The sequence below is a fragment of the Plecotus auritus genome, assembly GCF_963455305.1.
Source record: "Plecotus auritus genome assembly, chromosome: 4".
NCBI classification, from domain to species: domain Eukaryota; kingdom Metazoa; phylum Chordata; class Mammalia; order Chiroptera; family Vespertilionidae; genus Plecotus; species Plecotus auritus.
The window spans coordinates 96,763,425-96,791,362 of record NC_137775.1 but is presented as its reverse complement, the minus strand read 5'-3'; the positions used below and the strand labels follow the sequence as shown (position 1 = coordinate 96,791,362).

The 27,938-nt window shown below is 53.2% G+C and overlaps 1 protein-coding gene across 1 annotated transcript; it reads left to right on the top strand.

Moving 5' to 3' along the window:
* On the top strand, nucleotides 1-27,159 carry FGD2 (FYVE, RhoGEF and PH domain containing 2). Its single transcript, XM_080664605.1, has 16 exons — nucleotides 1-221; nucleotides 3,397-3,610; nucleotides 5,630-5,707; nucleotides 6,375-6,523; nucleotides 8,108-8,264; nucleotides 8,418-8,556; nucleotides 9,252-9,310; nucleotides 9,510-9,656; nucleotides 10,081-10,173; nucleotides 20,981-21,060; nucleotides 21,135-21,165; nucleotides 21,562-21,654; nucleotides 22,183-22,314; nucleotides 24,908-25,054; nucleotides 26,166-26,312; nucleotides 26,651-27,159. The coding sequence occupies exons 1-16, from the start codon at nucleotides 154-156 to the stop codon at nucleotides 26,864-26,866; spliced, it is 1,950 nt and encodes a 649-aa protein (XP_080520731.1). The 5' UTR covers nucleotides 1-153; the 3' UTR covers nucleotides 26,867-27,159.
* Nucleotides 27,160-27,938: the final 779 nt, after the last annotated feature.

Sequence of the window (27,938 nt, the reverse complement as noted above, 5' to 3'; positions counted from 1 at the left end):
ACTCTGAAGCTGGGAGCAGGCCTGCTGAGCCCCTCAGGAAAGACAGGAGCAGATGCCTGATGCCTTAGCCCACCTGTGACCCCAGGTCGGGTGGCTGAGGGTGTCAGCTGGAGGCCCCTCTCTCTGCCTCACGGGACCCTGGAGGCCTGCAGGATGGAGGGGGCGAGTGAGGAGAAGCTGGCATCTGTGTCTGATCTGGTGACTGTATTTGAGAACAGCAGGTATGGAGTGGTGGGGGTGGGAAGGGTCACCATGCCCACCCCTAGGCCCCTGGGCAGTACATGCCCTCCAGGACCGGGAGCAGGATCAGGGCCCCCTGGGGCCCTCAGCAAGCAGCCCTCTCTCTGGGCCTGTTCTGGACACCCCCTCCTGACTGGGCAGTGGGCCACTTGGTCATGGGCTCCTCGGGGCCTAGGAGAATGTGGTTGGGGCAGCAAGGAGCTGGGCAGGGGTGAGAGTGTGCCGATGTGTTGGGGAGAGTCCCAATGTGTGTAATTATGAGAGATGAACTTCAAACCCCACCCATGGCCCCTCCCACAGAATTTGAGCTAATATTGACCACGCACTTACTCCTTCTGACTGGGATAACCATATAATCCATCACTCAAACCACGACACACTGACACTGAGTGTGAATGCCACTGAATTGTGTGGGTGGGGTGGGGGCAACAGGAAAAGCTGGGATTGTGTCAGACAACTGGGGTGTAGGGTTGGCTCACCTACGGGGCACTAAGTGTGTTTTGTTACCTCATTACTCATTAACAGTCTAACAGGGAGGTTCTATTTCTATCTCTAGATGAGAAAATAAGTTCATGGGCAAAGGGCAGTGCAGGGGCTTCCATCTGAAGAGGAAAGGCTGGGTCACATGTGTGGAGGTCATTGGCGGCCCTGGCAGGGGTGGTGCATGTGTAGGTGCGTGCATGTGTGTGTGTGCCTGTGTGTGTGTGACATTAATCCACACTGCAGGCATGTTAGGGACTGTGCTAGGGGCTGTCATGCTGGGTCCTCGGGAGATAGACTCTGAGGTGGAGGTTTTCTTCAGGGGATCTCTGGAGGGACATGCGTGGGGCGGAGGCCCGGCCAGTCCCAGGGAGCTGGGAACTGGGGTGCCTCTCAGGTTGCTCCAGCTGAAGCAAGATGGGTCTTTGTACCCCACATGGACTAATCACTGGTGTGGACTTGAACTTAGGTAAGGCAGCTCTCTTCCAGGGGCTGGGGCAATTGCCAGCAGCTACAGAGAAGATGCCTCTGCCCTGAGGGGCTGTGGGTGGCATAGCCCAGCACCCCCCAGGAGCCAGCAGACATGGGGGCTAAAGAATGACCCCTGCCCAGAGACCTTTGTCTTCAGATGCCAGGCTCCTGGACAACAGATATCTTGGGAGGGGCCCCGACGCCGTGTGGAGGGCGCTGAGCACACAGAGTCTCCTGGGCTTCCTGGCAGATTGGCACAGACAGGGACCCAAAGGGCAGCTCCACTTCCTGAGCCAAGTGCCCTTGCCCTGCTTCTTCCAGGGTCCTTTGCCAAGCATTTCAGCACCGAGGACAGCTCTGCAGCCACCTGCAGGGCCCACCATCCCCTTGGGTGTGGGCAGAGGGCATCGCCCCACCCAGCGCCCCAGGCATGCCCAGTGGAGACCTTCAGCACTGTGTGGTCTGCCCAGCAACACCCCTAGCAGGAGGAGGCATCCCTCAGACCAGAATTTGGCCAGAGGAGGCCCTGTAGGGGGGTGAAAGTTCCCCTTACTGTGTGAGGCAGGTGCCCCATGCCCACCGCTGGGGCCTGGGCTTTCTTGGGAGGTCTCCAGCACGTTAGCTGATCTAAAACTGAGGGGTGAAGAGGAACCGAGCTGGCCTGGGGCACTTGGAGAGAAATGCAGAAGCTGAAACCACATGTAGAACAGAAAGCCCGAGGCACAGCTGCTTCCATGAGCTGCAGCCCTGTGGCCTGAGGAACCGGGCACTGGGGCACCGAGCGGTGGAAGAGCCCGTGAGGGGCCGTGGGAGGCCGGTCCCGATCCCCTCTCTGCCACGAGCCAGCTGTGTGACTTGGGCCGGTCACATTGGCTCTCTGGATCTATTTCTCCTCCACTCAAGTGGAGAGGGGCAGTTTGGGAGGAAGGCTCAGGAGCCAGCCTGCCTGATCGCAATCCCACCTCTGCCACTCCCTCGCTGAGAGAGATTACCCCCGTGCCTCCGTCTCCTTAGCTGGAAATGGGGTCATGGGAAACTTTCTCTGAGAATGTTGGAGATTTTGTACCTGGCTGGCGTCCACTTCCCAGCCTGTCTTCCTCCTAAGGATGCCTGTCCGTGCTGTCATGGCAAGCCTTCCCACAGCAAAGGCAGTGGATACCGCCCAAGTCGTTGGATATACAGGGAGGTGGCCTCTGTTACCTAATGAATTTAACAGCCTGCAGACCTGGTAGGCAGGGTGACCAAGCTGCCCTCCGAACCCCATTGCTGGGAGCCCAGGGAAACTGCTCAGACCAGCTTTCTCTGCGCTCCGCCACCCCCCACCCACAGGCGTAGCTCCCACTTCAAAGCCCCGGCTGTAGCAGCTCTGCCTGTCCTCTCAGTGTTCTAGGGCCCCCACCTTCCCTCCAGGAACCAGTCACTAGGGTTCTAAGGCCCTTTCTGCTGTGGAGACTAAAACTAGGGGTGAGGTGCATAGGGAGGGTACTTGGCAGCGGAGGGCTGGGGCACTCAAACCTCTGTGTGCAGGCGGGGTTCCTGGCTGCATTTCTGGGAGGAGGGCTTGTTCCCAGGTACAGATCTTAAAAGTTGGGAGTGCAGGATGTGGGTTCAGATCTTTGCTCCTCAGGGAGCAGCTCTGGTTTGACTCCTCCAGACTGGGCAGCGCCAGGAGTGGGGTTTGTGGCGAGATCCTGCCCCCTCCCTCCTGCCTGTTAAGTGTGGGCCTTTTCTTGTTCGCCTAATGCGAAGGAGTCCAGGTGTCAGCGGCTAACGTTCAGGGTTTTTCGGAGGAAGTTGTTTCATGTGTGGGATTTGTTATCTAGGTCTGTGTGTAGGTTTGGTCTGAAGGGTCCTCTCACATCCCCATCTTGAACCCGACACCCCCCAGCACCGACTTCTAACTTAGGTCTGTCTGCGCGCGGTGCAGGACTGCTGTGTCAGCTCCTGCATCACCCTGCACGAGAGGCCTCCTGGCTGCATGGACAGGGAAGTGTGCAGTTCACACTGACTCATTCTGAAGACTGGAGTTCCCTCCAAGAGAGCCGGGAGGGAAGTGGATGTTTTACTTAGAGACTCCTCCTGAGGGCCAGGCACTCGGAGATCACTGCACCCCTGTGATTTGCATCAATTACCCCAACTGCCCACCACGGAGGCGCTGTTCTCCCCACTCTACAGACAGAAACCTCCGGTGTGCTCTCTTCGCAGGGCGCCCAGGGCCCACACGCTTGAGCATCACCATCCCGGGTGCAGGTCTCCCGCACCTGAGGGACCGGGGGAGAAGCCCAGCATCGGGGAGACCCTGGGGTCTGGGCCCAGGACGGTCAGCAGGAGGTACCTGAGCTCCCTGAAGAACAAGCTGTCCAGTGGGGCCTGGAGGAAATCTTGCCAGCCCAGCAGCTGCTCCGAGCCAGGGACACAGGTGCCTGAGGGCTGGGGTAGAAGTGGGGAGCTGGGGTCCCCTCCACTGACCCCTGCCCCACACACTCTCTCCCAGCCAGCGCCAGCACTTCCCAGCTGAAAGCTAACCCCTCCCAGTTAAAGGCTTTGATGAAGTGTCTGGCGTGTACCCGCTGCTGCTATTGCACATACCTTGCTGGGCAGGAGTCTTTCAGGCAAGGAGAGCCGAGCTCAGACAGCTTAAGGGACATGTCTAAGGCCACACAGCTTGGAACAGTCTCCATCTTGTAAACCAGGTACCTTTCCCAGTGGGGCCTCAGTTTACCCACTGAAGGAGGCAACAATCCCAACTGGAAGCAGAGGTCAGTGCTAATTCCTATCCTTAGATTGATCCCGGGAAGGTCACCTCCTTTCTCTGGGTTTCAGGGTCCTCGTCTGTGCAGTTCAAAGGCGAGGCTGCAAGATACTTGGACCCGGGGCCAGACGGCCAGGGCTCACTCCCCGCTCTTCTGCTTGCTAACGGTGTGACCTGGGCAAGTCATTTTAACCTCCTTGCACCTTAGTTTCCTCACTTGCAAATGGAGATGATGATCATAATAGTATCTTCTGGTTATTAATTGCTACATAACAAACCACCCCAACATGCCTTTGCCGAATAGTTTATTCTTCCTTACAATTCTGTGGGTTGCCTGGAGTACTATTGGGTGGTTTTTCTATTGGTCTCGCTTGGGGTTTGTCCTAGTCACCCCGGGCTGCCATAACACAAACCACAGCCTGGGTGACTTAAAGCACAGAAACTTATTTCCCCACAATTCTGGAGCTGGAGCTGGAGCTGGAAGTCCAAGATCAAGGTGTCTAGGGCTGGTTTCTGGTGAGGCCTCTCCTTGGCTTGCAGGTGGCTATCTTCTTGCCGTGTCCTCGCAGGGCCTCTTCTCTGTGCACTGCTTTCCTGGTGTCGCTTCCTCTTCCTATCAAACACCAGTAGATGAGCCCCAACCCCATGGTTGGCAAACTGCGGCTCTCGAGGCACATGCGGCTCTTTGGCCCCTTGAGTGTGGCTCTTCCACAAAATAACTCGGCCTGGGCAAGTCTATTTTGAAGAAGTGGCGTTAGAGGAAGTTTAAGTTTAAAAAATTTGGCTCTCAAAAGAAATTTCAATCGTTGTACTGTTGACATTTGGCTCTGTTGACTAATGAGTTTGCCGACCACTGCCCTAACTGGTTTGGCTCAGTGGATAGAGCGTCGGCCTGCAGACACAAGGGTCCCAGGTTCGATTCCGGTCAAGGACATGTTCCTTGGTTGCAGGTCCATCCCCAGTGAGGGGTGTGCAGGAGGCAGCTGATTGATGTTTCTCTCTCATCCATGTTTCTAGCTCTCTCTCCCTCTCCCTTCCTCTCCGTAAAAAGTCAATAAAATATATTAAAAATAAAACAAACAAACAAAACCAAAACAAAACACCAGTGGATGAGGACCCCACCCTGATGCCTTCAACTCACCTTAACTACCCCCTGAAAGGCCTTAGCTCTAAATACAGTCACGTTAGAGGTTAGGGCTTCAACATATAAATATGAGAGACACACAACTTAGTCCATGACAGGGTCTCTCATGTGGCTGCAGTCAGATGGTAGCTGGGGCTGGAATGCCCCAAAGCTCAACCCTCCAGCCTGGTGCCTGCCCAGCGATGGCCAGAGGCTGGGCTCAGCTGGGACGTGGCATGGCAGGCCCCTGGCTCTGTCCGTAGAATCTCAGGGCTTCTCCTCCCCACGGGGTCTCTCCACCATGGCCACCCGACCTCCAGATGTGGTGGTTCAAGAGAGCACAGACAGAATTTGCAGGCCATTTGGGGTTTTGGCCAGGACCTGGCACAGCCTCACTTCTGCCACATCTCTCAGCGCCAGCCCAGATGCACTGAGGGCATGAGTACTGGGAGGCGTGAATGCCAGGAGGTGCGTTTCACTGGGGCATCTTTAAAGACAATGCCCCAGGACCAGCAGAGGAGACCAAAGCTGTCCCTCTCCTTCTCCCCCCACATCCCCTGCAGGAGCCTGAGAAGAGGATCGTCCAGGAGCTGCTGGAGACCGAGCAGGCCTACGTGGCCCGCCTGCACCTGCTGGACCAGGCCAGTGGCTAGGACACCCCCACCTGAGCCCCAGCACCTGGTCTCCTCATCCCACCCCTGCTTTCCCTCCCAACCCACCTCACCATTGCTGAGAGTTAGGACCCCTCGACCTGATTCTAGGAGGCCCGAGTCCTCTAACCTCACTGGCTGGAGCTGGCAGAAATCAGGAACAGCCCGTCAGCGCCACTCCCCACTCCCACCTTGGTGCCTGGTGCCTCACCTGTGCTGAGTACACACCAGCCACTCCTTCCAGGCCCCGCACAGCATCCTCACCCCAATGCAAACATCCTCACCTATCACCCCTTCACACTTCCTTAAAGAGCCCAAGGCGAGGGGGTCCAATCACTGCACCCCAGCAGAGGCACCTTTAGCCTGGCAAAGCCTAAGACCCCGACAGCCCAGACTGGCCCATTCCTGACATTCATCAGCTGCCTGCCTTTGGCCAAAGGTCTGCGAGTCTCTAGGCCAGGGTTTGCCCATCTGTAACGTGGCCAGAATACAGTCTTCTCTGCCTGTGTCATCTGGGGTTGTTGGGAGGATGAGGGAGGTGAGAGCACTCAGTAAGCAGGGAGCTTGTCCTGGGGTCCTGCGTGTACCCCTGGGCTGCTGCAGGGGGAGAGGGGGTGTCCCTCTCTGCGCACGCCCCCTGATCCTGTGGCGGCTGCAGGTGTTCTTCCAGGAGCTGCTGGAGGAGGCCCATAGCAGCAAGGCCTTCCCTGAGGATGTGGTCCGGCTCATCTTCTCCAACATCTCCTCCATCTACCAGTTCCACGCGCAGTTCTTCCTCCCAGAGCTCCAGCGGCGGCTGGATGACTGGTGAGGTCCACCAGGAGCCTCGAGTCCCCCGACCACAGCCCCGACCGCAGCCCCGGCCTGGTCGGGGTGCTGCTCCCAGGGCACTGACTGTGTGGCCATGACAGTCTCCTGCTCTGTGCTCACTGTCTGCACAGTGAGGGGCTTGGATGAATGAGCCTTGGGTGTGTGTCCTGGGAAGGGGATGGATCAGGTCCTCACTAGGCTGGGTGACTTAGGAGGCAGGACTAACCAAGGGCTTCCTCCATGCCCGGCTGGGGCTTTATAGCTAGCTGTTTACTCATTTAATCTTCAGGTCAGCCCCCTGTGTGATGCAAGAAACCCTCTTTGTTTTCAGAAGTGACCACTGAAGTATTGAGTGGTATAAATCACTTGCTTTACGTATTTTGCCAAAGAAATGCCACAATATCTGGGGTGTCTTTTAAGATTCTTTAGCAAAACCCTAACCAGTTTGGCTCAGTAGAGTGAAAGGTCCCAGGTTTGATTCCGGTCAAGGGCATGTACCTTGGTTGCGGGCACATCCCCAGTAGGAGGTGTGCAGGAGGCAGCTGATCGATGTTTCTCTCTCATCGATGTTTCTAACTCTCTATCCCTCTCCCTTCCTCTCTGTAAAAATCAATAAAATATATTTTAAAAAAATTAAAAAAAAGATTCTTCAGCAAAGAAGGATGTTAGTAATAGTTAAGTCCAGTGATGAATATGTAGTTCATTTTTATATTCTTTTGACTTTATATGTATTTTTAAAGTCAACCCTCTGAGGTCACCTGCCATAATTTTCACCTTTCCAGATGGGAAAACAGAACGATAGAGAGGCTAGTTGACTTGCCCATGAAAGTGGCAGCTAGAATGGGCCAGTCTGGGCTGTTAGGGTCTCAGACTTTGCTAGACTAAGAGACGCAGCTGGAATCACACGCAGATGGGTCAGCTCCCTCTGCTCTGCTCTTGTAGTTCCCGGGGTTGCATGACCTTCAGGCCCTTTCAGGCGACCCTGGATGAGTTTTTCCTGAGTCTCCATTTCCTCCTCCAAGCTGGGCTATGAGATTTAATGAGAGGAGGCGTGCAGTGCTTGGCATGTGGCCTTTGTTACTGTCACAAGAACAAGTATCCGGCCCTAACCGGTTTGGCTCAGTAGATAGAGCGTCGGCCTGTGGACTGAAGGGTCCCGGGTTCGATTCCGGTCAAGGGCATGTACCTTGGTTGCGGGCACATCCCCAGTGGGAGGTGTGCAGGAGGCAGCTGATCGATGTTTCTCTCTCATCGATGTTTCTAGCTCTCTATCCCTCTCCCTTCCTCTGTAAAATATCAATAAAATATATTTAAAAAATATATATATATTAAGAACAAGTATCCGGTGGTTCCTGAACACCTGTCCTGGGCCCCGCCGGTGCTGGGCCTTTGGGGGAGCCCAGTCCATGGGAGAGAACACATCCCCCCTCACACACGTGTGGGATGACATGCTCCATGACTGCACCCAGAAGTGCAGTGGGAAGGCTGCTTTGGCGGGTCAGGGGCCGGCCTCACCTACCCTGCCTGGAAGGGAGAGGAGGTCCTCAGGCCGAGGGCCATACCTGGGTACCCCTCCTGCAGGTCAGCCACCCCCCGCATCGGTGATGTGATTCAGAAACTGGCCCCCTTCCTGAAGATGTACAGTGAGTATGTCAAGAACTTTGAGCGAGCCGCTGAGCTGCTGGCCACTTGGACTGACAAGTCTCCCCGCTTCCAGGAGGTTCTCACTCGAATTCAGGTGAGCTTGGGGTGCAGGCTCTGCCCTGCCACCCCTAGGCACAGTGGCTGGATTCCCCAGCGATTTGGGGCACCTCCCAGGCTCAGCCTTCCCTCAATTCCCTCACCGCTCCTGCTCTCACCCCACACTCTTCCTCCCCTTTCCCTCCCCAAGAGCAGCGAGGCCTCGGGCAGCCTGACCCTGCAGCACCACATGCTGGAACCTGTGCAGAGAGTCCCACGCTATGAGCTGCTGCTCAAGGAATACGTCCAGAAGCTGCCAGCTCAGGCCCCAGACCGGGCTGATGCCCAGAGTGAGGACACGCCCGCGGGACCCAGGGAGGGGGAGGCCACGCTGCTCCCATATATTCACTGAGCACCTGCTAAAATGTCATGATAGCATCAGCCATCAACCTGGACCGTTGGTACTTGGTAGACATTATCTATGCCATTAGCTATTTGTTGTTGTTGTTGTTAACCCTCACCCGAGGATATTTTCCCATGGACTTTTAGAGAGAGTGGAAGAGAGGTAGGGAGAGTGAGAGAGAAACATCAATGTGAGAGAGACACATGGATTGGTTGCCTCTTGCACATGTCCCAACCCGGGGCGGGGGATTGAACCTGCAATCCAGTATGTGCTCTTGACTGGGAAGCAAACCCGCAGCCCTTCAGTGTGGTTGCCGATGCTCTAACCACCTAGACACACTGGCCAGGACCCATTAGCCATATTTTACAGACAAGGACATTAAGATCCAGAGAGGTTAAGTGACTTGCTCGATGTCACACAGCCAGAAAGGAGCAGAGCGGGGATTTGAAGCCATGCCTTTCCAGTGCACCCCTGGGTCTGGGGAGCAGTGAGAGAGACAGACGCCAACCGCCTGAGCCCTGCCTGGCAGTAGCTCCCCGTTCTCCAGCCTGGTGGGAAATGGCCCCCATCACCCGCTCAGGGCCCTGCCTCAGCCACCAGCCTGATTTTCAGGGGACAACTCTGGTTCTGCCCGCCCCCCAGAAGCCCTCGACTTGATCTTCTCAGCTGCGCAACACTCCAACGCAGCCATCAAGGAGATGGTGAGCAGCCCCGCCCTCAGGGCGAGGGCAGGGGGTCCCCTGGGGCCCTGCCTCCTCCTTCCTGCCGCTCTCAGCCTCCCCAGCCCATCCAGGTCTCTGCTTCGGCCCATCCCCTGGTCCCTTAACCCCTCACCCCTCACCCTCTCTCCCAGAAGGAGGTGGGCCCTGCCGCTGTGATTGAGGGTACCCCCGTCCCCAGGAGCGGCTGCAGGACCTGTGGGAGGTGTACCAGCGCCTGGGCCTGGAAGACGACATAGTGGACCCCTCCAACGCCCTGCTCCGCGAGGGCCCCGTGCTCAAGATCTCCTTCCGCCGCAGAGACCCCGCGGAGCGCTACCTTTTCTTGGTAGGGGAGGTGGGGTGTCACACCGCCCGGGGGCCTGCCCAGGCCTCTCTGCACTCCCGGAGGACCAGGGAACAGCCTGCTGATCCGTCTGCTGCGGTGGCACCAGCTGCCTCTGGACAAGTGCTGCCTCCGGGCCTGGGGGTTCCCAGCTGAGGGGTGTCCCAGTCACGCCCTGGGGAGCCACAGAGTTGGCATCTGAACCCAGTGCCTTTGGCTCCTGAGCGTGTGGTATTATCTGTGCTCTAGGCTGCACAGCAGCGGGATTTAGGTTAGCTACTAGGAAGAACTGCCTGGTTGGCACGGGAGGTGCCAAGGGTCTCCTGGAGACCTGGAAGCTGGTCCTGCCTGGGGCCCGGGGTGGAGGGAGCCCGCCTGGCCGTCTCCCCGCCCCCCACTGCACACGCCCGTGCTGTGTCTCCTGCAGTTCAACAACATGCTGCTCTACTGCGTGCCTAGGGTCATCCAGGTGGGCGCCCAGTTCCAGGTGAGGACCCGCATCGACGTGGCCGGCATGAAGGTGAGAGGCGCCCCAGCCACTGTCAGGCTTCACCCTGAGAGTGGGCCCAAGTACAGGGGTGAGCAGGAGGGGCCCACCGGGTTCTCAGTCCAGGAACCCAGGCGTGGCAGGGCCCAAGCCAGCGAGGATGTGGGAAATTTGGGGTTAGAGCTGCCCATCTGGGCTCCCAGCCCTCCTGCCAGGGCCACCACAGGCCTTCGGGGCGCCCGGCCCAGCCTGTCCCCGAGGATCTTGTTAAAATGCAGGTTCCGACTCAGTGAGTGGGGGGCATTTCTAGCCAGCTCCCGGGGCGATGCTGACACTGCAGGTCCACAGGCCACACTGTCATGTCCCCATCCAGAGATGGCCTCAGCTGTCGGTGACAGCACCCACTGACAGCGGTCACTGTGGGCTGGCCCTGCATCATCCCACCAGCTCCTCACCACAGGCCTGTGATGTGGGGCTCTTATTGCCCCCGGCATTTGTGGGTTTAAAAATCTTGTAGAAATAATAATTTTATTACTTTAAGAATATAGATAATGCACATTCCAAAATCAAACAATATGAAGAATACATGCAATGCAAAGTCCGTCCCCCCCCAGGCATCCCCTAGGTCCCTTCCTGGTGGCAGCCTTCGCCTCTTGGGGGGCCTGCCAGAGGTGGTCTTTGCGTACAAACGAGCACTGTAATGATCATTGCTCCCTTTTGTTTCGCATAAACAGTAGAACTGTCTCCCACACACTGTTCTGCGTTTTGCTTGTTGGACTAATCCTGGTGCTGGAGACTGATGTGTGAGTCTTGCTTTTGCTCAGCTGCATAGTCCGGGGGTGCGGTGAGCCGTGAGTCATTCGGCCAGGCCTCTACTGAGGGGCGTTTAGGTTGTTGGCAGTTGTCAGTCTCTGCAAACAAGTTGAATAACTGTGAGCATTCGGCTGTGTGTGAGTATATCTGTAGTTAATTCTATTTTTTAAGAATAAGGCAATACACTCTAGCTGGTTTGGCTCAGAGCATCGGCCTGTGGACTGAAGGGTCCCTGGTTTGATTCTGGTCAGGCTCCATCCCCAGTAGGGGGCGTGCAGGAGGCAGCCAATCCATGATCCTCTCTCATCATTGGTGTTTCTAGGGCTCTCTCTTTCCCTCTCCCTTGCTCTCTGAAATCAATAAAAGTATATTAAAAAAAAAAAAAAAAGAAAGAAAGAAAGAAAAAAGAATGAGGCAGTAGCCCTGGCCTATGTGGCCCAATTGGTTGGAGCATTGTCCCATGCACCAAAGAGTGGTGTATTCAATTCCCGGTCAGGGCACATACCCACGTTTCAGGTTCCATCCCTGGGTTGGGGCTTGAATGGATAGTGGCCGTTAGATGTTTCCCTCCCACATTGATGTCTGTCTGTCCTTCTCCCTCTCCCTCTCCCTCTCCCTCTCCCTCTCCCTCTCCCTCTCCCTCTTTTTTTCCCTCTCCCTCTCCCTCTCCCTCTTTTTTTCCCTCTCCCTCTCCCTCTCCCTCTTTTTTTCCCTCTCCCTCTCCTTCCCTCTCTCTAAAATAATTTTAAGTCAAAAATAGTTTTAAAAAATAAGGCAATAAACTCTGATGCATACAGACAATGGAATATTATTCAGTGATAAAAAGAAGTGAGCTTCAATCCATGAAAAGACATGGGGAAACGTTAATGCCTAACTAAGCGAAAGAAGCAGGCTGAAACGGCAAATACTGCACGATTCTAACTATAGGACATGGAAAGGCAAAACTATGGGGCAGTAGAAGGACCAGTGTTGCTAGGTGTTGGGGGCGGGGGGCGGGGGGCGGAGAGACTAGTAGGCAGAGCACAGAAGATTTTGAGGGCGCTGGGAGTATTTTGTGTGATATGATAATGGTAGATACATGTCATTACCCATTTTTCCAAACCATAGAATGTACCACACCAAGGATGACCCTGATGTAAACTATGAACCTTAGTGTGTCCATGTAGGTTCATTGATGGCAATGAGTGCTCCACTCTGGGGTGGGGGTTGATAATGGGAGAGGCTATGCATGTGTAGAGGCAGGGCTATATGGGAATTCTCTGTACCTTTCTCTCAATTATGCTGTGAACTTAAAACTGTTCTAAAAATTGTCTTTTAAAAAAATAAGGAAACCAAGCCCTAGAAAAGTTAAGTGACTTGCTGGGGGTCAGACCAGGATTGAAGATTCAGGTATAACAGAGTCCAGAGCCCCTGTTCCTAATTGCCTTGCTACACTGGTTCCTATTAAGGCTTCACCCCAAAGGGATAACGCTTATGGCAGATTGCAGGCACCGTGGCAGAAATGGTGGGGAGCCTTCTTGATCACTCCTCTTTGATCCCTCCTGAGTCCAGGTGTGTCCTGAGGGCTGGGGTGGAAGAAGCATGTGCAGGTGTGTTTGTTTTTTGAAAAATTTTCAATATATTCAATATTATTTTAGTATTTGTATTCGTTTCAAGTGTACAGCATAGTGGTTAGACAATCTTGTACTCTACAAAGTGTTCCTTCCAATATTTTCAGTATGCACCTGATACTATGCATAGTTATTATAGAGGACCGGTGCACGAATTCATGCACCTGTGGGATTGGGCCCAAACTGGCTCTTTGACATCCTCAAGGGGTCCTGGATTGCGAGAGGGTGCAGGCCAGGCGGAGGGACCCCACTGGTGCACGATCGAGGCTGGGGAGGGATGGGGAAGGTTGGCCAGCCAGGGAGGGACTGCGGGAGGGCTCCAGGGCATGTCCCGCCCATCTCACTCAGTCCCGACCCGCAGGACCCCAGCAGCAAGCTACCTACCGGTTGGAGTGTCTGCTCCCTGATGGTCAGTGCATGTCATAGCATATTATGCTTTGATTGGTTGAACAGATGACCGGATAACCAGACACTTAGCATATTAAGCTTTTATTATATAGGATTATTATACTTCATATCCCTGGACTATTTTGTAACTATCAATTTCTACTTCTTGCCCTAGCTGGTTTGGCTCAGTGGATAGAGCATTGGCCTGCAAACTGAAGGGTCCTGGGTTTGATTCCAGTCAAGGGCACATGCCCAGGTTGCAGGATCAATCCCCAGTAGGGGGTGTGCAGGAGGCAGCCGATCAATGATTCTCTCTCATCATTGATGTTTCTATCTCTTTCTCCCTCTCTCTTCCTCTCTGAAATCAATAAAAAATATCTATCAAAAAAATTTGTACTTCTTTAAAAATTTTTTTTTATTAATCCTCACCTGAGCATATTTTTTCCATTGATTTTTGGAGAGAGTGGCAAGGGAGGGGGGAAAGAGGGAGAGAAAGAGAGAGAGAATGAGCAAGTGAGAGAGAGAAACATCAATTGAGAGAGACACATTGATTGGTTGCCTCCTGTATGTGCCCTGACTGGGATTGAACCTGCAACCCTGATACATGCCCTTGACCAGGAATCCACCTTGAGATCTTTCGGTGCGCAGGCTGATGCTCTAATCACTGAGTCACACAGGCCAGGGAAATTTGTGCTTTTTTAAAAGCACATTCACTTTTTAAAAAAAGGTTTTTATTGATTTTTAGAGAGAGAAAGGGAGAGGGATAGAGAGGTAGAAACATTGATGAGAGAGAAACATCTATCAGCTGCCTTCTGCATGCCCCCAACTGGGAATCGAGCCTGCAACCTGGGTATGTGCTCTAACCGGGAATCGAACTGGTGACCTCTTGGTTCATGGGTCGACGCTCAACCACTGAATCACACTGGCTGAGCCCATTTGTACTTCTTAATCCCTTCACCTTTTCACGTAGGTCAGGGGTGGGCAAACTTTTTGACTCGAGGGCCACAATGGGTTCTTAAACTGGACCGGAGGGCCAGAACAAAAGCATGGATGGAGTGTTTGTGTGAACTAATATAAATTCAAAGTAAACATCATTACATAAAAGGGTACGGTCTTTTTTTTTTAATTTCAATAGTTTTATTCATTTCAAACATTTTAACAAGAAGAATGTAAACACTAATTATTATAATTTGAAACTTCAAAAAATGGAGGAATCATAGCACAATAACATGCCTTATATTGAAGATGGCAAAGGCAAAATAAAATTGCCTAACAAAGGAAAGGTACAAAAGCCTTTCAAATTAAACTTAAATATAATAAAATAATTTAAAACTAAAACAAATAGAAAAGAACAAAATGTGTAAACAGTAAATTAAACATTTTCTTTAGTGCAACTTCCAAATTATGCCCGGGACGTAGATATAGATGGCAATGTAGACTGGGTTGAAAGGTTTTTGGTCTTTAAAACATCAACTTCAGTGGGAACAGTGTTGTTGGTCTCCTTTTTAGCTAATGCTCTGATACTGTGCTCTCCAGGGGCGTGTCTCCCTACATCACCACGATAACGTGTCTACGCATTCCCAGGGTGATGTCGGGGGACGCGTCCGCGGGCATTACAAGGAGCCTCTGGAAGATTGAGAGGTTGTTCCTTCTACTGAATGGGCAGATATAAATCCGCCCACTCAGAAGAAGGAGCTGCGGCTGTGTTTCCCAACGTTGCCATGTTAACACTGCTTCTGGTGAAGGAGCGGAGGGGAGAGCAAGAGAACCCTCTGCTCTTTCGGCTCCGCAGGCCGGATAGAACAGCCGAAAGGGCCGGATCAGGCCCGCGGGCCATAGTTTGCCCACGGCTGACCTAGGTCCTCAGCTCCCTCCCCTCTAGCAGCCATCAGTCTGTTCTCTGTATTTATGACTGTTTCAAATTTGTTTGTTTATTTTGTTCTTTAGACTCCACATATAACTGAAATAATATGATAGTTGTCTTTTTCCGACTGACTTATTTCACTTAGTGTAATACACTTTAGGTCTAGCCATGCTGCAGCAGATGGAGAGATTCATTCTTCTTTGTAGCTGAGTAACATTTAATTGTGTACATGTACCACAACATTTTTATCCACTCATCTCCTCGTGGGCAGTTGGGCTGCTTCTAGACCTTACCTATTGTAAACAGAGCTGCCAGGAAATAGGGGTGCATATATTCTTTCAGATTAGTGTTTTGAATTTTATATATATATATATATATATATATATATATATATATACCCAGAAGTGGAATTGCTAAGTAATAATGCAGTTCCATTTTTAATTTTTTGAGGCCCTTCCATACTGTTTTCCACAGTGGCTGCACCAGTCTGCATTCCCACCAACAGTGCATGAAGGTTCCTTTTTCTCCACATCCTCACCAGCACTTGTTGTTTGTTGATTTATTGATGACAGCCATGCTGGCAGGTGTGAGGTGCTATCTCACTCTTTTAATTTGCATCTCTCTGATGATTAGTGATGTTGAGCATTTTTCATATGTTTATTGGCCAATTGTATGTCCTCTTTGGAGAAATGTTCAGGTCCTCTGCCCATTTTTTCATTGGATTGTTTTCTCTGTGTTGAGTTATCGGAGTTCTTTATAAATTTTGGATATTAATCCCTTATCAGATATATCAGTGGCAAATATGTTCTCCCATTCAGTAGGTTGTTTTGTTTTGTTGATGGTTTCCTTTGCTGTGCAAAAACTTTTTAGTTTGATGCACCAAAGAGTGCATAATTTGTTTATTTTTCTTTTCTTTCCCTTGCCTGAGGAGATATAGCAGAAAAATATTGCTAAGAGAGATGTCAGAGATTTTACTGCCTGTTTTCTTCTAGGAGTTTTATGGTTTTAAGTGTTACATTTGTCTTTAATCCATTTTGAGTTTATTTTTGTGTATGGTGTAAGAAGGTGGTCTAGTTTCATTTTTTTTTGCATGTATCTGTCCAGTTTTCCAACACCGTTTATTGAAGAGACTGTCTTTACCCCATTTTATGCTCTTGCCTCCTTTGTCAAATATTAATTGACCATAGAGGCCTGGGTTTATTTCTGGCCTCTGTATTCTGCTTCACTGATCTATATGTCATCTGCTTTCATGCTTGTACTATGCTGCTTTGGTTACTATGGCTTTGTAGTATAGTTTGATATCAGTTAGTGTGGTTCCTCCAACTTTGTTCTTCTTTCTCAAGATTGTTGTGGCTATTCAGGGTCTTTTGTAGTTCCATATAAATTTTTGGATTATTTATTCTAGTCCTGTGAAGTATGCCATTAGTATTTTTATAAGAATTGCATTGAATCTATAGATTTGGGCAATATGGACATTTTAATGATGTTAATTCTTCCTATCCATGAGCACAATATATTTATTTATATCTTCTTCAATTTCTTTTTTCAGTGTTTTATAATGTTTCAAGTACAGGTCTTTTACCTCCTTGGTTAAATTTATTCTTAGGTATGTTTTAATGCAATTGTAAATGGGATTGTTTTCTTAGTTTCCCTGCTTGCCCTATCTGATAGTTCATTATTGGTGTATAAAAATGCAACCAATTTCTGAATATTTATTTTGCATCCTGCTCCTTGACTGGATTCCTTTATCCGTTCTAGTAGCCTTTTGGTAGAATCTTTTTTTTTTTTTTTAATTGATTTTTTACAGAGAGGAAGGGAGAGGGATAGAGAGTTAGAAACATCGATGAGAGAGAAACATCGATCAGCTGCCTCCTGCACACCTCCCACTGGGGATGTGCCCGCAACCAAGGTACGTGCCCTTGACCGGAATCGAACCCGGGACCTTTCAGTCCGCAGGCTGACGCTCTATCCACTGAGCCAAACCGGTTTCGGCCCTTTTGGTAGAATCTTTAGGGTTCTCTCTATATATATCAGTATCATGTCATCTGCAAATAATGACAATTTTACTTCTTTCCGATTTGGATATCTTTTATTTTTTCTTCCTGTCTGATCGTGTGGCTAGGACTTCCAGTACTGTGTTGAATAAGAGTGGTAAAGTCCTAGATCAAGCATGTCAAACTCAAGGCATGCAGCCCGCTGGCCTCGAGTTTGACATGCTCGATGGTTTGGCTCAGTGGATAGAGCGCTGGCCCTTGGACAGAAGGGTTGTAGGTTCAATTCTGGTCAAGAGCATGTGCCTCTGATGGTCAGGGCATGTGCAGAAGGCAACCAATTGATGTGTCTCTCTCACCAATTGATGTGTCTCGCTCACATTGATGTCTCTCCTCCCTTTCACTTTCTCTCTCTAAAAAAAAGTGGTGCCCAGCCATCGGTGTGGCTCAGTGATTGAATGTCGACCTATGAACCAGGAGATCCTGGTTTAATTCTTAGTGAGGACACATGCCCAGCTTGTGGGCTCCATCCCCAGGAGGGGGTGAGCAGGAGGCAGCCAATTGATGATTCTCTCTCATCATTGATGTTTCTATCCCTCTCTCCCTCTTCTTTCCTCTATGAAGTCAATAAAATACATTTATTTAAAAAGAAAAGATATTTAAAAAAATAACATCCCTATCTTATTCTGATATTAAGGGAAACACTTTTAATTTTTCCCCATTGAGTATGATGTTAGTTGTGTGTTTGTCATATATGGCCTTTATTATGTTGAGGTATGCTCCCTGTATTCCCACTTTGCTGAGTTTTTATCGTAAAGGGTGCTGAATTTTGTCAGATGCTTTTTCTACAGCTATTGATATCTATTGATCATATCTATTGATATGATCATATGATTTTAATCCTTCATTTTGTTTATATGATGTATCACATTAATTGATTTGCAGATATTGCACCAACCTTGCATCCCTGGAATAAATCCCATATGGTCAATGGTGTGTTATCTTTGGAATGTATTGCTGGAACCGATTTGCTAACATTTTGTTGAGGATTTTTACATCTATGTCCATCAGGGATGTTGGCTTATAATTTTCTTTCTTTGTGGTGTCTTTATCTGGTTTTGGATTAGGATAATGCTAGCACATGTGCAGGCTTGTATTTCTGGGTGCCTTGGTGAGTGAGACCGAGAAAGTCCCAGAGAGCGTGTTCCTCACAGGGCGTTCTGTGCTCCAGTGGCCACACAGCCCCCTCTCCTGGATGGCACAGGCCTGGCAGGTGCAGAGCTGTTCCCCCCCCCCCCCCCCCCCCCGACCCGCGTCTGCATGGGAACCATTTTCTGAGTCTGAAGTTTGGAGGCAGGTCTGGCCTTCAGCCACCATGATGTTCCCATTGGCCTACGACCCCTGGCCTTCTCCTGGATGTCAGGGAGGACTGCTCTCAGCAGCTGATTGTCCCCGAGGTCCGACGTGGTCCTAATGCTGTGCCATCCTGCACAGGGCTAGCCTGGGAAGCAGGAGGGATGTGAGACACACAGCAGGGTCTCCATGCACAGCTGGGAAGGTGTTCACTGTAGGACACACGTCATCTAAGATGGGCACACCTCATCCACAGCCACCGGCACAGACGGTGTATTCACAACTCTCCTTGGCCAGCAGAGGGCAGTCAAGTGTCTTGTTCCAACAAAACCTGACTATTATGCCAGTCTGCCAACAGATGTCAGTAAGGTGTTTTGAGGAAGTGGTGTCTTTTGTTAATTGACACAAAGGGGCCTGAACCAGCCCAGACCTGGGGGAGGTTGAGACTGGGATCAGGAAAGTGTCCTCTAGAAGCCTCCATCCTGCCTCGGCAAAGGCAGGTGGTCCTGGACCCCCAGGTCAGGAGCTGCCCATTTCTATGAAAAGCATCTGATTTCTTCCTACCTCTGGACTCCAAACCTTAGACTTTTCCTTTCTTTGCCCTCTCCCCTCGCCCTCACCACTTAGTCATGGAGACTTGCCAGATTTCCTGATATTGTCGCCCAGTAGAAACTCTTCCCCTTCCCCGGGTGCAGGCAGGCCTCCATTCAGGGCACCGCTTCCTAGCTGGCCTTTGGGACTACTGGTTTGTCCCATTTCCCCCCAAAGCAGCCCTTCATCTCTTACACATAACTGCAGAGTGACTGCCCAAACACCTCTTCCTACCTGAGCGACTCCATTTAGATACTCTCAGAGCTTCCCAGTGGCCAAGAGTGTTGAGTCCAATCACATCAGGCCATTACCGAGGGGCCGACTGGCTCTGTGGGCCCGGAGGGTAGCCTGGGCCTAGCGTGAAGAAGGGTGTTCCCAGGGCCATGCTCTCTGGGATGTGGTCAGCCGCCCTGAAAGGTCACACGTGGCAGGGGGCCAGTCAAAGCTCCCCAGGCCAGGACTATTGGGCTCCAAGTCTATCTTCTAGCTTCCCTGTGTGACTCTACACCACTGGAGAGATCCGTGCTTACAGGACTTGGGGGTTGGCTGGAAACAGATATTCTTCCATTTTACCCTTGGGGGCCAAAAACCCAAGTTTGAATCCTCATTCTGCCATTTAGATGCTGTGTGACCTCAGGTAGGTCTCTTGCCCTCTCTGAATTTCCATTTCCTTATCTCCTAAATGAGGATGATAATATCTGCCTCCCAAGATTGCTGTGAAGATTTTCTTTAACTTTTTATTATGAACATTTTTTAAAAATATACTTTTATTGATTTCAGAGAGGAAGAGAGAAGGAGAGAGAGATAGAAACATCAGGGATAAGAGAAAATAGAAGCCCCGTATACTCCTCGCCTGGCTTCAACAATTGTCAACTCAAGGCCAGTCTTGTTTCCTCAGTATTTCCCCTCTTAATCCCCTTTGTCCACTGGACTATTTTTAAGAGCAAATCCCAGTCACATAATTATTTCACCTGTAAGTACTTCAGTATGTCTCTCAGAGATAAGAACTTTTTTTTTTTTTTTGGCCTAAAAGATGACAACAGTATCATTATCACCTCTGACAAATTGATAACAATTATTTAGTAACATTAGGATCCTTCGGTTTTCCTTGACTGTCTCATAAATGTCTTCCCACAGCTGATCTGTTTGAATCATTTGTGATATGCTTCTTACGTCCCGTTTAATCCATTACACTTCCCTTTCCCACATTTTTTTCTCATTTATTTATTGAAAAATGAGATAATTTCTCTGGTAGAGTTTCTCATAGCCTGGATCTTGCTGACTGCACCTCTGTGGTGTCATTTAACATGTCCCACGGGCTCACATATTTCTTGTAAACTGGTGGATAACCCAGGGACCTACGCGGATTCAGCTATGCAGGGAGCCTGCAGCTGGAGAGAGAGAGGTGCTGCCCTTGGGAGGCGCAGAATGGCTCCGTGTTAGGATGGATCCGTGGGTTCGGCCGTTTCATGGGTTGAGTGAGAACGTGTATGGAGAGCCCTGAACTCCACGGCCTCTCTGAGTAAGTGCTCTCTGACTGGTGGCTTTCACAATGGCCTTGGGACCCTGGGTAAGAGGGTGGTGAAAGGCAAGAAGGAGTTGATCGCCCAATTCTTGGAACCATTTGAGGTGGTTCTGCGTGATCCATGAATTGGGTGATTAATTCCTTCATTCACTGTATGGGGTAGAGGGTCTTATTCTAGGCCAGTGGTCGTCAAACTCATTAGTCAACAGAGCCAAATATCAACAGTACGACGATTGAAATTTCTTTTGAGAGCCAAAAACCGACTTCTGCGCATGGGCCACGAAGTTTCAATCGCACTGTACGTGCGCGCCCGCACGTGGTATTTTGTGGAAGAGCCACACGCAAGGGGCCAAAGAGCCGCATGTGGCTCACGAGCCGCGGTTTGCTGACCACTGTTCTAGGCCCTAGCTCTGCTCTTGCAAAAGCTGTGTCCCCAAGCCCAATTTGTGACCCAGTTTTCATTTCTGGTGAGTCATTTGTCAGGAACTGTCACCCCTACCTCACACTGGCCAACTTAGCTGCTGCTGAACTTCCAGGAGCCATGAGCAGTCTTCGCTTGGCTCTGAGGGACCGGGGAGGTGGTGAGCCAGCTCCCATCCCTGTCCCTGGCATTTGCATTGCCCCGTGGCACAATCCCTCTCCCTCTACCCCAGCGTGCCTGGCGGGCGGTGGCACAAGTCTGAACGCCCTCCCTGTTTCCAAGCAGGTGCGGGAGCTGACTGACGCCGAGTTCCCGCACACCTTCCTGGTGTCCGGGAAGCAGCGCACCCTGCAGCTGCAGGCCAGGTAGGCGGCGGCTGGGGGCGGGGGCGGGAAACTGGGAGGGCCCATCTCAACACCTTCCTTCACTTTCCGAGCAGGTCCCAGAAGGAAATGATTTCTTGGATGCAGGTATCAGACCAACCCAGGGCCCCTGGGATTCTGACCCACCACCCAGGCGGAGGGGGAGGGAGGGCGCATGCATGGGGGGGGGGGCGGGGCGGGGCGGGGGCGGGTTTTGTGCGGGTGCCCCCGCTGGCAGTTTGGAGTCACACCTGAGTTAGAATTTTGCTGCCTCTCACTGTCTAGCTGGGTGGCCTAGAACAAGTCACTAAACATCCTTGAGCCTCAGTTTTCACATCTGTAATCTGGGGGTAATGGTTTCTCTCCTGGAGTCAGCCCATGTGCACTTAGTATCTCGCGCCCAGCGGCTCTCAGCAGTGTCTGCCAAGTGTGTGGATGGATGGACCGATGAATAAGCCCCCCCCCCTCGTCCCGCCTTTAATGACTCCCTTGCCCCCTCCCCAGGCCTGCCAAGCAGCTATTGACCAAATAGAGAAGCGGAATGAAACCTTCAAGGCTGCAGTGCAGGGCCCCGAGGGCGCCACCCAGGGGCAGGAGGTAAGGAAGGCAGCTCTGAGGGCGGGGTGTCACCCAGGAGTGATTTGAAGGGACCGGGGAAGCCCACCCACCCCAGCATCACCCTGTCAGAGACTCAGTGCCAGGAGTTCCCACCAGCAAACAACCGCCCGCTGCAACTAGCCCCAGGAAGGGCTGCGGTCTCGGTCTCGCAGCCGTGGCTGGGCGGGGGTTGGGGGTGCTGGTTTGGGTTGAAAGCGCCTGAGAAATGTAAGCCCTGGGGAAGGCGGAGGCCGGAGGGGTGGGTCAGGGAGAGTATGCCTGATTTCAGACCTGAGCTCTGAACGCTGGCTTGCTGGGTGGCTGTGCGGAGTCACTAGACCTCTGGGCCTGTTTGCTCACCTGTGAAGGGGAACGATCGTAACTGAGCTGCTCTGCGGCCTCGCCGTCCAGTCCGCTCCCCGTGGAAGGCACTAGGAAGCCCATAGGAATCCTGCCTAGCAGGTGGGCAGGGCCCGGACTCCGGAGTGGGCAAAAGAGGGTGATGAAGTGCTGCCCTTCTGCCCCCAGCTGCAGTCGGAGGAGCTGGGCCTGCGGGCGCCACAGTGGGTTCGGGACAACATGGTGACCATGTGCATGCGCTGCCAGGAGCCCTTCAACGCCCTGACGCGCCGCCGCCACCACTGCCGGGCTTGTGGCTACGTAAGTGCCCTGCCGCCACCCCTGCCAGCACCCCCTCCCTGCCAACCAGCCAGCTCCAACCAGCGCAGCCCAAAAGGGCTGGCATGAGCTCTGTGCCAGGTGGGGGAGGCGCCTCGTCTGGACCTCACAGTGCCCACCGGTGAAGCAGGACCTCATCCTCCCCACTAAACTAGGACACTCCCCAAGGTGATCCTATTATTCACCTGCTTCCTTACCATTTCCCGAGGCCCCCAACCCAGCACCGGGACATGGTCTCCAGTGTCAGGGCGAGGGGCATGCAAGCCCCCAGCCTTCTCCAGTCTTGCACCCGCTTCATCAGCCCCACGCCTGTAACGCCACCCTCGCCCTCTCTTCATGACTGGCCTCGCTAGCTGTCCTCTCCTCTCCTCCCAAACCCTCAGCACTCTAGCCTATGAGTTCGGTGGCTAACTCTGCCTGCCCAGCTCAGGCCTCAGTTTCCTCACCTGTGCAATGGGGATGATAATGCCTGCCTCCGGGTGGCAGTGAGGACTGGACTAAGGAAGGTGCCCCCTTCCCTCTCCGTCTCCTCCTTACCTCCCTCCTCCAGCGCTCAGGCCCCTCAGAGGAGTGAGTCACAGGCCACTGGGGAAGGGGCCTGTCCCTCCAGGTGACCTCACCTGCGTGTAACACCTGCTGCACTTGAGCTGCTCTCTGCTGACATCACAGCCCCCCCCCCCCCCCGCTTCACTCTGCAAACAGAGAAGTGGACCTTAGTCTTTAATGAACTCTGGGGACAGGAGGCCAGCTGGGCAGGTTGGGTCAGGGAGGTGTCCCTGAATTGTGTTAAAGTGTAAGCAGAACACAGAGGGAATGTCTAGGCCTGGGACACACCTATGTGGGGATTTAAGAGTTACATCCCGGACCCGGGGATTAGCTCCTGTTTTTGGGGATTCACGTCTGTCAATAAGACTTGAGTCCATTCACACTTGCGACGTAGTAAGTAGTTCTAAAAAAATATTTAAAGTAGTTAAGAAGTACAGAAAGGCACGAAGAATACCATAACAGCCCGAGGCAGATACATGGAAGCAATACAATATTCTGACAACTGAATGAAATGTAAGATCCTTGATTGGATCCTGGATCCGGAAACAAAAGCAGCTACGGAGGTCGTTCTGGGACACGGCGGGGCAAGCTTGATGGTGAGCCGTACAGACATAGTGACTCTGTGTCGTGTGAAACTTCCCGCGTGTGACCCTGACAGTGAGTGCAGGCAGGAGAGTGCTCTGGCTCCTGGGAGATCTCTGCGGTATCATTAAGGGTGAGGTGTCATGATGACTATAATTTATATTCAAATGGTTCAGAAAAAATAAAATACACATATGCAGAGAGAGGTAACACAAATGTGGCAAAAATGTTAACAGTTGGGGAATTGGTGGTGGAGAGTATCATTGAATCGTTCTTTCAACTTGTCTGCAGGTTTGAAATTTTTCAAAATGAAAAGTTGGTGGAGGAGAAAAGAAATACACACTAATAATATTTAACAATTAAATCTCAATAAAAATAAAATAAAATACTCCCAAGGCAGTTGAAGCCCCCAGTGTGAGGATGTGAGGAGCCCTTGGCCCAGTGTGGGGTTCCTCCCACCTGTGCATACCTTTGTATTCCGTGAGTCATCCTTTCGGTGGTTCGGTGCCCAGTTTCTGTCTCCTGCCTGCCAGACAGGAATCCTGGCGAGGGCGGGCCCTCCGTCCCCTGCTGAGCTGGGCACACCCAGGGGCTCACTGAGGAATAGCCCTCTCCTCCCCTCCCTTCCCCTCCCCTCCCCTCCCCTCCCCTCCCCTCTCCTCCCCTCCCCTCTCCTCTCCTCTCCTCTTCTCTCTCTCTCTCTCCCCCTCATTTCCAAGCCCACATCCTGGACACACAGTGACACCCCAGTCTTCCTGGAAGTCACGTCCTGTAGCACCCCGTGTTTTCTTCGAGCCCCATCATGCCTCGTTTGCCCCGTCTCCCCGAGCCTGATCCACATCGGCCTTCTTGGGGCCTCTCCGTGGTGGGCAGGGGTGGCCCCACTCTGCGGAGTAACCAGGGCGGGTCTTCCTGGCAAAACAAGCAGCCCGTCATTTTTGTGTTGGAACAGGCTTGGTTCTGGGATTGAGCGGAATGCAAAATTTGCATGGATCTTAAATCTAAACTGCAGAAGGACATGTCCTGTTGGTGGAGCACCCGTTGCAGCCAGTGAGCTGTGTGGCCCTGGCAAGTGGCCGCCCCTCTGGCCGCCTGGAGTTCTCTGGAGGGAGGACAGAGGCCCCGCCTGGCTGCTGCGGCTGCTGGGAGAGGGAGTGAGATGGTAGAGGGGACTGAGGGCACCGGGAGAAGTGACTCAGGTACAGGGTGTGCAGGGAAGCGCTGGGATTGACAGCTGCCTTCACTCAGGGGATCTGGAGGGGAGAGAAGCCTGGCTCCAGGCGTCAGCCCCGGCTGGGGAGGCCCCCTGCCTGCGTTCTTCTCTGAACCTTGCCTTTCTTCCTTCTGCCCCTCCCCGGCTACTCTCCCAGCCCCGCTCCCAGCCAAGGTACAACATGGTCCTCCCCGCCTCACGGAAGGCCTCGGCCCCCCTGCCCTCCTCCCTCAGGTGGTGTGCGCCAGGTGCTCCGACTACCGGGCTGAGCTCAAATACGATGACAACAGGCCCAACCGCGTCTGCCTCCACTGCTACACTTTCCTCACGGGACACGTGCTCCCTGAGGACAAGGAGGACAAGAGGCGGGGCATCCTGGAGGTAAGGGTGTCATCTTCCATTCAGCCAAGTGCTGCGGGTGCAGCCATGTGTGGGCACTGTCCTGGGTGTGGAGGAAAAGCCCACCTGGCCACATTCTCCCTCCTCCCTCTGCCCACAGACACCCCCCCTCTGTCCCTCCCCCAACAGCCTGTTGTCCCCAGAGGAAAGCAGCTTTGGGTCCAGGCTCTGCCACCTTCCCTGTGTCCCCGTCCAGTGACCGCACAGCCTCTCCCGACAGTCCCTGTCCACGGCCCCTCAGTTGCCCAATAGTCCCAGCAGATGAAGAGGGCTGGGGTTACCGATTCCATTTTACAGATGGGGAAACCGAGGCTCCAGGTCAGGGTCTCACTGCTGGGAAGAGGCAGATGGGAGACTCCATTCTAACCAAAAGGGACTCAGGGACCTGTCTCATGGCAACCCAGGCCAGAGCAGCGACTTGTGCCCGGTCACCCAGCGAGTTAGGAGCCGGCGCCATGGCCTCCCCACAGCCGTCCTCTCGACTGCCCTTGGGCCTGGCTGAGCCACTCACTCCCCAGGCCCTCCCCGGAGCTCCCTCGCTGCTGGGCAGCACCTGTGGGCACTAGCTGTATTCAGCTTCGTGCTACAAATACAGTGTGACCGGCCTGGCACAGTGTGCCCTCTGCCCCCCTCTCTAGAGGCCAGTGGGCATCCCACTGCCCCTGGCGGGGAGAAGACCCAGCCTATTCCAGCTGTACACAGCTCCCGGGTTTCCAGTTGGTTCCTTCCCACGGGCCTGCCTGCCAATCCTCCCCATTGTTCTAGGTCCAGCCCCCGTCACGCCCTCGCTGACCATTAGGCAACACAGCCCGCCCCTGGAGAGAGGGGAGGGTCAGCCCCTTCTCAGGCCCTAATTGTGCTCCCTGGGGGAACTTTCAGGTGAAAACCCCCCAGCACCTGCCCCAGTTCAGGCTGACCAGGGTTTGACCAGCTCTGCCACGGGCCAGCTGTGTGACCACAGGCCCATGATGGCACCGCTCTGAGCCTCAGGGACAAAGAACTGCCTTGCAGAGTGGCTGCAGGACCAGAAATAGTGATTGTCCAGCTCCCAGCGCGACGCCGTCACACAGCGGGCTCTGTCCTCTGGTTTTAGAAAGGGTCCACGGCGGGGGCCGAGCGGAGCCTCATGTGCAGCTTCCTGCATCTCGTCGGGGACAAGTGGGGCAAGAGCAGCACCCGGGGCTGGTGTGTGATCCCCCGGGACGACCCCCTCGTGCTCTACATCTACGCTGCCCCCCAGGTAATGCCGCCACCTGGCCCCCAGGCCTTGGCCTTCTCACAGCATGTGGGGGTGGGGGAGGAGATATTGTTGGCTCCATACCTCAGATTTGGAGACTGAGGTCCAATGCAGACATAGTTCTCTGGAGCCACAGGATTAGTGGCTTTCAAAGCTGGGCCCAGACTCCAGGGCACAACTGCTTTGTCCTCAAGGGGCAGCCAATTCTCCTGTCCCCTGATGCCCTCCCTCCAGCCCTCCTCCCTCCTGGGGCTGTGGGAAGTGGGAGCAGGTGTGTGACTGTCTGAGGCAGTGGGGCTGAGTGGGAGGACAGTGGCCCACGGCTCTTTCCTCCCTCCCAGGACATTCGGGCTCACACCTCCATCCCCCTGCTGGGCTACCAGGTGACCACTGGGCCCCAGGGGGACCCCCGAGTCTTCCAGCTGCAGCAGTCCGGCCAGCTGTACACCTTCAAGGCCGACACCGAGGAGCTGAGGGGCCGCTGGGTGAAAGCCATGGAGCGGGCGGCCAGCGGCTGGAGCCCTGGTGACCCTGAGGACGGAGACCTGTCTGACTGAGCCCAGCGGCCGCTCTCCCCCTCAGGCCCTGGCTCCTGCCACGGGCTGCCCTGTGGCCTTTGACCACCACCCCAAGCTGAGCTCAGTCGATTTCTAGTTACCTGTGCCCAGGCCATGTGTCCTGATTTGGTGACCGAGCCTCCCGGTTTGCCCAGCGCTGAGGGGGATCCGGGACATGGGACTTTCAGTGGTGAAGCCGGAGTGTCCGAGGTCACCCAGGGCTGCTGGTCACAGTGTGGCTCTCACCTTGGGCTGCACGTTAGTATCACCTGGGGTCTTTCAAATAGACCCCTAAAAATATAAAAATAAACTAAAAATTTAAAATACCACCACCTGTAGCCGTCACCAAAGACTTCTGACTTCCTTGGTCTGGGATGGGAGGCACGGGTATGTCTCAGGAGCACCCATGGGAGTCTCCGTGGGCTCCCCGATGGGGCAGAGAGAGAGCAAGACCCCTGGCTGAGCACCTATTGAGTGCCAGGTGTGATGGCCATCATCATCATCATCACCATCATCAGCACCATCATCAGCACCTGCTGGGCCAGGCACTGTGCTGGGGGCCTGACATGGGTGATCTCATTTCACCCTCAGGAGTAATCACCCCGTTTTCCAGATGGGACACTGGGCCTTGGAGTGGTTTCATCATTGGCTCAGGGGCACACAGCCGGTGGATGCCACGGCCAGGCTAGGCGCTAGCCTGGTGCACTCAGATCAAAGCTCTCTCAGGCAGCAGAGCAATAGAGCAAAGTGGGGAAGACAGCAGCGGAGAGGTGGGTGGAGGAGGGGAGCAGGCACCTCTCTTAGGCCCCCTGGCTGGGGGGTGAGGCTGCTTTTTCACAAGGAACCACCAGGGGGTGGCAGTGGTCAGCAGGCCACATGCAGCGGCCCCAGGCTGGGCCCTGACACCCTCAGCCACTTCCATCAGGCTCAGACACTGCCAGCTTCTGCCCTTGAGAATGGCGGACAGTCACATCGTAGATCTTTGCCCATTACCAGGCCCAGCACTTGGCCTGCTCCCAGCCTGAGGCTGCCTTCCTCCTGGAGGGTGTTTTTAAAAGCCCACGCACACCTC